General features: G+C 37.9%; 1 protein-coding gene across 1 annotated transcript; it reads left to right on the top strand.

The window, feature by feature from the left end:
* Nucleotides 1–2,487: 2,487 nt before the first annotated feature.
* LOC113461199 lies at nucleotides 2,488–3,075 on the top strand. The gene has a single exon (XM_026800842.2). It carries the CDS (start codon nucleotides 2,488–2,490, stop codon nucleotides 3,073–3,075), a length of 588 nt encoding a protein of 195 aa, XP_026656643.2.
* The last annotated feature ends 5,461 nt before the right edge of the window (nucleotides 3,076–8,536 follow it).

The raw sequence follows: 8,536 nt of genomic DNA, 5'->3' as shown, positions 1-8,536 counted from the left end.
CGAGATCGTGATGCGCTTGCTCGGGAGCGGCTTCCCCCTTCCTCTCTTTTCTGGAACCCAGCAGAGAATAAACAAAAAATTTTCTAGGTTGTAAATCTATCCACTCCAAAGACATCATCGATCTTTCAAACCTTCAAAAACTCTTCTATCTGTTGATCATAAATAAAGATATTTCAATATCATCTTGCACTCTCTTCTCTTTCGTTGATTTATTCTATTTTTCTTCTATTAATTTGAACCAAAAAAAAATCATTACAACTGTTAGAACAACAATAATGATTGTTGTAGCTGATTTTATTTCATTCCTATTTTTTGCTGTGAACCTATATTGAAACTCTATTTTTTGGTTTCTAACTGTATACCATATACTTTATTTGAGGGTAAGAAAGGTGAAATATCACCCATTTTTGATTGATTGTTGAAATATAGTATGGCTGTATGTTATTCTTTTTTTCTTTTATTTTGTTAGAATAGGTTTGGTTGATAAACACTCTCTTACAATTTATATCGTGCAAATTTATTTATTCAATGTACAGGTTCTTAAATGGAGCAACAACTATTCAAATTGAAGGTAAAATTTGGAGGATATTTTAAGAAGGTTAAGAATTCTACAAGACTTAAGTACTACTTTAGAAGACAAAAGAGCTGGTTAGTTGATGTTGACTGTTATTGCTACAAGGACCTATACGATGATATAGTGCATACCTTCAATTTGAAGCTTGAAGAGACTATAAAAATTTGGTCTGTGATTAGACATTTAATGCCTAAGTCTTACATGATATTAGACACAGATCAAAAATTGATGAGTTTGTTTGAGGAGTATAAGGATTTAAAAGAGTGTTTCATATTTGTCACAAAAGAGACCAATATTATACAACTTTCTCAATCAACACTAGGCAGCCAAGATCAAATTGAAACATGCAGAAGCACTGCAACTGCAATAGAAGAGATTCGAGAGGATGAAGTAAGAGAAAACCAAAGGTACAATGAAAATGAGCATCTAGCTACAATAGGCATTGATACTTTAGCTACTGCTATTGAAAATAATGACTTTGTTGGGGTAAATGATGAAACTTTATCTCAAGAGGAGCAGGAAACAGATACTGAAATTTATGGTTCTGAGAGTCGTTATTACCGTATTTATAATAGCGATTCTGATGATGATGATGAAAATATCATAGAGTATGAGGGAGAGACATATGAATGGACATTGAGGATCCTAACATGGCTGTAGGGACAAAATATACAAGTCGAGAACAGTTCAAGGTGGCACTAAGTTAGTATGCTATATTGAATGAATTTGCCGTAAGAGTTCTCAAAAGTGAGCCTGGTAGAATGACAGTGAGTTGCAAAGATGAAGCTTGTAATTGGAGACTTCATGCTTCACTATTATGTGATGGTCATACATTTCAGGTATTATGGTTGAAATATGTTAGCTTTTAATTACAGGGCTTATGAAAAATATTGCATGTATTAATATATTATTCTGTTTGTATGTGCAGGTCAAAAAATTGAAGGAACCTCATACGTGCTCATCTATAAACAAATGTGGCAATAAGATGGCCACACAATTTTGGATATATGATAGGATCGTTGGTTGGCTACGAAAAGAGGGTGACCTGTCGCCTATTGAGTTAAGAAGGAGATTATTGCAATTCCATCATTTTGAGCTTCCATACCATAGAGTTTGGAGAGGAAAAGAGCTTGCCATGTCTATGATTCATGGTAATTGGGCAGATTCTTTTGAGAGAATGGAGGATTTCAAGGAGGAGCTTTTGAGAAGAAACTAAGGTAGTGTAGTAAAGCTAAAGTTAGATGTGGTTGATGACAAGCATTACTTCCACCGCTTCTTTATTTGTCTACGAGCTTGCAGTACGGGCTTTTTAGCTAGTTGTAGGCCTTTCATAGGCCTAGATGGTTGCCACTTAAAGGAAAAGTTCGGGGGTGTGATGATGGCTGCTACATCACTTGATGGAAATAATGGTTTGTTTCCAGTTGCTTTTGGTATTGCAGAATCTGAAAATAGTGATAGCTGGACTTGGTTTTTGGAGGTGCTTGAAGAATCAATTCAAACTCCAGAAGGTCTAATACTTGTATCAGATCGACAAAAGGGACTTGAAGAAGCAGTGCAACATATATACCCTCAAGCAGAACATAGAAAATGCATGAGACACTTGTACAAAAACTTTCAAACAAAGTTTCTAGGAGACTGGCTTAAAATTAAGGTATGGGGAGCTTCAAGGGCATATACAAAAGTCCAACATGACGATATCATCAATCAAATTAAGGAGGCTAGTTTGGAGGCATTCAAGTATCATAATGCTGAAAATATTTGGCTTATGGAGTAGATCTCAGTTTGGCATCACAGCTAAGTGCTCCTATATAACAAACAACCTTTCGGTGTCATTCAATGCTTGGATTTTTGAGGCTAGACATAGGCCAGTTCTTGATTTATCAGATGTCGTAAGACAAAAAATTATGGTGAAAATGGAAGCAAGAAGGAGAATGGCTGCCCGCTGGAAAGAAAATTTAGTTCCTGTGGTAATGAAGTATGTAAGAGACATTAGCCTTAAGCTAGGTGATTATAATGTTTATAGAACCAGTGATTATAAAGCAGAAGTAATTGAGACTAATGGAAGACATGAAGTAATTCTAAATGAACAAAGGTGCACTTGTCGTCTGTGGGAGGTGTCGGGCATTCCTTGTGTGCATGCTGCAGCTTTTATTTGTAGTATGAGAGGTGCAAATTTGGAAAATTATGTCTTGGAGTACTTCACTGTTGCCAAGTATAAGACTGCCTATGCATTAGAAATTGGACCATTACCTGACAAGGCTCAATGGATAAAAGTTGATATTGGATACAAGGTATTGCATCCTAAGCTCAGTCTAAGACCTCTAGAAAGGCCTAAAAAGAAGAGAATTAGGGGTACAGATGAGAATACATCGAAGAAGATGCACAAATATAAGCGTTGCGGTGATCTTGGGCATCATGCAAAAACTTGCAAAAATCCAGTAATGGAGGAATCTCAAGCTTCAATGTCCTCTTCTTCTGCACCGAAGAAGCTTGGGAGGTAACATATAGCACTACTCTAACTTAATGATGTTTGTGTTTTATCACTTGGTTATCATTAAAATATTGCAGGCCTAAGGGAAATGTTTGAAGAGGAAGAGTGTCATGTTCAGGAGGCACACATGCAGTGTTCGTAGCACCAAGAGGAAAAAAAAATAAAGGACGACCCCGCAAGCAAGCTAAGAGAATGGAAACTTTAATTAGAGAAGATAATGCCTACCCACAATTTTGATTGGTACATGTTGGATATACCTATCCTAACTTTTGCACCTTATTTGCTTTCAAGTTATTTGGATCACTTTTAGCATTATTACTAAATATAATTTATTAGTTGATATAGAGTTAATTCTCATACTTATTCTTTTTCATTTTTTTGCTAATTGCAGATTTGATCGCATGTTTTGCTGGAGCAGTGAAGATTATGTTGGATATAGATTTGTTTTTTTTTCCTCTAGTATAAGTAGGTTGGTAGAATTAATGCTATTATTTCTACTCCTACCTATTCATTTTGGTTGGTGTTTAATGCAAATCTTGGTACAAGAATACATCTCTTCTTTACTACAACCATGGTGACACTGTTTTGTTTTGTTTTTTTTTCTTTTTCCCTGATAGTCTCCTCTTCAGCTAAATTTCTATATCATCTTGCATCATTGCATGAGAGGGTGCAAATTGTTTCGAGTTAATTGGCAGCACCAGGCCAAGTCGTCGCACCCCTCCTCCAAAAGAAAGATTTGCAAGGTTCAGAACTTGGGAGATGTTCTTCTATGTATGTGGGACCTGTGTAATTCTAATAGAGGGGGCTTGGATTTTCTCGGGTGGTCCAAATAAACTTCATTTCTTTCTCTTAATAGAGACCCGAAGCTTTTAATGCACGACATAGATTGAAGGAAAGCGAGAACACTTTGTATGCATTTGGACCCAGATCAAAAGAAAGTTTCTTTCAACTGTTTGACAGTGTAGAGGCTGTTTTCGAATTTAATGCATAGAAAAATATAACCATTTATACTACTATCCTGCCAGAAAGCGCTCCATATTAATTATCACGCAAAGCTACCATACCGCTTATTATGATATTAATCCCATCATCAGATTAATTGCAGGAGGTAAATCTAGATACAACTAATTTGTAAATCCTATTGTATATTTTTGTTATATTTATAATAAAGAAACAGGCCTTTGGTCATATAACTGGGTGCATTTCCTAATAATTATAGAATTATAAAGGCTATCACATTAATTAATATATCTAAATTCTTTCCATCTACTAGAATTTCTTTTTGCGTATATACCTTTCTAAATATAGGAAATTATATGAATATCCTTATAAAGTTACTATTTGCTTGTATACCCTTATAAAATTTTTTATTTGCACGCCTACCCATTAAGGGTATTTTAGTCATTTTAATTTGAAACCGTTAATTTTTTAACGGCGTTAGATGGCATGGGTACATATGCAAAAATAAGAATAAAAAAGGGTAACATAGCAAAACAAGTATTTTACGAGGGTATACATGCAAATATCAATTTTGGAAGGGTATTCACGCAAAATTTAATATTTAGAAGAGTATCCATGCAAAAAACCCATATTTAAATGTCTCTCTCTTTTTAGCTTGCATTGGGGTCCATTTTAGTATGTTGGTGCATGAGCACCTACGTATCGTTTCGTCTATAAATAAAATGTAATAATTGTGTTTGGTGATTACTGTATTGACTTGATTCAAATGCCTAATTTACATTGATGAACTAGGGAGGATTTTAAATTAATTCAGCATTAAATGGTTAAAATTTAAAAATTTTATTTATTTATTTTGAGATTAGGGAGGCCATTGATACTATCTTACTTAATGCGTGAATAGTCTCAGATCTATTTGGAGCTGAAAACAGAATAGGCTGGGCTGTGCCCCTACTCGAGCCTACCTTGAAAAAATTGTTTGTAAGACATTTGGCTTGGCTTAAGCTCAAAAACTTGAAAAAATACGGACACTAAGCCTGACTCTTGCACAGGCACGGGCCGACCCAAAACCTAATCGGGCCTGCTTGAATTAACCACTAGGGCCAAAAATTGAGCCGACCTGATTTGGCCTAATTGGAATTAAGAGATATAAAAGAAAAGTTGGTTTTTTTTCAACATTGTTCCAGAGTTTAATTTTCGTTCTATGAATTTTGTTTTGAGTCTAGGAAGACTGTTTAATAGCATTACTTTATAAGAACATAATAAAATCAATTGCTTTGACAACTGATAGCCGACTTCCTTTCGCTGCACAAACTATAATAAGATTAATTTACAAAAACATAATAAAATTTATATGTGGTAGCAGAGCATAATAAAATTAATTTACACGAACATAGGAAAATTAATCAATGTTAAATATTAAGTTCAATGATAGCAAAATCTCTTCTAATCATTCAAAAAATTATCCAACTCAAGCCAAGTTCAGCTTGTAAAAGTATCTATTCGATTGGTCCCATAAAGATGCACCACAGAAGAAGCGCAAAGATGGAACAAGAGCAAGTTGGTTCAACTTAATCTTCAATTCTGGTTAGGTGTCAAGCTGTAGAATTTGGACCGTTGAAGCTTGTAAATTTGTATGCTTCAATTGAAAAATAAAAGAGCTTCATCTGGAGTAACAAGACCTGCAGAAGCCCAAACAATAGAACCAACCGACCCCCTAGTTAACACAATAGTAACAGTGCATTAAAGCATAAAGGTGCAAAAGAAATAATAAAATTACTTAATTTTTTTATATAGACATGTGCTCGAGACCAATGAAAGGGTCGCGCATGGGGTCTATTTTGGACCTTATTTCGGGCTTCATCCGTGCTTGACTTAGGACAAATTTTTTTGGGCCTGGCAGTGTCAAGCTGGACCACGTATCTACCCAGGAACGGCCGAAAAATCTTTGGGCCATATTTTAATCCCATACTCGATGTGAATTCTTTTGGGCCTATCCCATAGACCGACCCGAAAACAAGCCAGCCCGATGACCCTCAGGCCGGCCCCAGTCCACTTCCAGTTAGTGAACCCAAGTTAGTGAATCAAACTACCCTCACTTTGCTGGAATATGAACCTAGCTACTTGCTAAACTTGAACCTGAGATGACTTCAAGATTCCTTTTTTTTGGATCAAAAAACATCATTGGTGTCAGTTCCTCCTTGGAAAATGATAGCTGAACCAAATTGTATCGAAGCAACTCGGACAAAGTGTGCTCCTAAGGTCATATAATGGCAGCAAACTTGACACATGATGGCAGAAGGTCGACATTCTTTAACATGTATGGCAGAATATACTAGCAGCAATTTCTTGAAATATAATTTTGCTTTTCAAAGTAATAGCCTCTATTATCCTTTGTAACAGAAAATATTGGAAATATAGGCCTTAGTTGGTTGAAACATCATTACTCAGAGAACAAATTAGTAGTTTTGGGACTGATATAATGATTTGGACTTTAAATGAGCGGTGAAAATATTAATTTATTTCCTTTGGATTAGCATAAGAAACTTGCAGCAATAATTGTGTTAAAAGGCCCATCGTGTTCATATAAAGGCTTCTAAGGCCCATTGCTAGGATTTATTTATTATTCCTATTTTGGGGAAATTCCCAATGCTTGGATTCAAACTGGAGATCTAGATTGGGCCCTCTCGATGCAGTTCCTTCACCCTCCCAGCGAAAAGCAGATTTGTTTATGGTGCGAGGAATGTCCAAAATTAATTATTCCCAATTACTAGTCAATTCCATGGGGAACAGAGAACCCAGTCACACGAGAAGGGAACAGGGAGAAGCCTGGGGAGAGGGAGAAGCCTGAATAGAGCTTGAAAGCATGGCAGGTTGAAACTTGCACACACGCACGAGTAGGGGAGAGGAACGTCGGGCCGTCCCTGTTTCCAGGAGGAGAGAGGCAGCCAATTCGAAGAGGACCAGGAAGGTCCATACGCCCGAATAGGGGAGGGGGAGCACGTGGCTTTTGGGTACTTTGCTGCTGTGGGTCCCGGCCCGGATTCTGGAGAGGAACTGTCCGGATTGAAGAGAGGAGAATCGCGTCCCAAGAGCCAAGAGGAGAGGGAAGGGGGAAGCCAATTCCCAGAGGACTGGAGAAAGGGTGCATGTCGCAATGACTGGGGAAAGGGTTGAACTTCCTCTATATATACCAATAAAACTCTCTTCCTTTCTCATTCCTTTTCATCTCCACGAATATTTATACATCCCCAGTTCATCGACTAGCATCTCTCTCTAGCTCGTGCTCTCTCCTTGCTCCTCCTTTCATCCTATAAAAGGCATCAGCAGGAGCCTGTAAACAAGCAAAGTGTGAGGAGAGATGAGTTCAACTACAATCCCAGAGTGGGTGAGAAACTTGGTCGACGAGCATGGTGGCCGTGACCCCTGGTTCATAATGACCAAAACCCTCAAGAGTTCCGACCTCAATCTTCGGGACCAGAACCGCCTCCTCATCCCCTCTCGAGATGTGAAGGTCAACCTCATCCCAATGCTCTCTGAGGCCGAGAAGGCTGATGCCAGCCTTCTTCACCCCACATCAAGGAGGAACATGCCCAGTACTAGTCGTGTTCAAGGAAGGGAGCATAGGGGACTGAACGTATGCGTGTACACTCGAAGCCGGTTTCGCTGCCACCTGAAGCTCACCTGTTGGGACTCTACTGGATCCACTGTGATCAAAGGTCCGGAGTACGGGTTGTTACTGAATCGGAGTTTCTTTCAGGAGAACGATGAGGTGGAGTTGTGGGGCTTCCGGCAAGGCGAGGAAGGGAAGCCATGCTTTGCGCTTGGCAAGAAGACAGTGCGCTGAGTATTCAAATGCCATTCTTTTTCTGGCTTGTGTTGGGGTCCTTTTACTATGTTGGTGCATGAGTACCTATGTGTCCTTCCATCTATAAGTTTGTGATTGGTGATTATTGTATTGATCAATGATAAGCGGATTTGATTCTAATACCTAATTTAGGTGGGTGAACTAGGGAGGATCTTAAATTAAACTAGTATATTAAGTGGTTAAAATTTAAAAATTTTATTTATTTATTTTGGGAGGAGGCCAGAGCTACCCTCATACTACCCTCATATCTGGATAGTTTGATATTTAGTTGGGGCCAGAAACAGGCTGGGCCAATGCCTCCACCCGAGCCTGGCTTAAAATTTATTTTGCCAGACTTCAAGCCAGACTTTAGTCCGAAAATTTGAAAAAATACAGACTAAAGCCCGATCCAAGCAAAGACCGGGGCCCAACGCCAAACCCAATCCAGCCAGCCTAAATTTAGCCATTTGGGCCAAAAACTGAGCCGCTCTAATTTGGCCCAATTCGAATTAAGCGACATAAGAGAAAAGTTGGTTTTCTTTCAACATTGTTTCAAAGTTTGATTTTGGCTCTTTGTTTAATAGTATTAATTTACAAGAATATAATAAAATTAACTGTTTTTTTTTTGGGTAAGTGTAAAATCAATTGCTGATAGCTGATAACCAAC

This window comes from Phoenix dactylifera, chromosome 10, assembly GCF_009389715.1.
Source record: "Phoenix dactylifera cultivar Barhee BC4 chromosome 10, palm_55x_up_171113_PBpolish2nd_filt_p, whole genome shotgun sequence".
Taxonomy (NCBI): Eukaryota; Viridiplantae; Streptophyta; class Magnoliopsida; order Arecales; family Arecaceae; genus Phoenix; species Phoenix dactylifera.
Note: the sequence above shows the minus strand (reverse complement) of the source record. Positions and strands in the feature narration are given on the sequence as shown.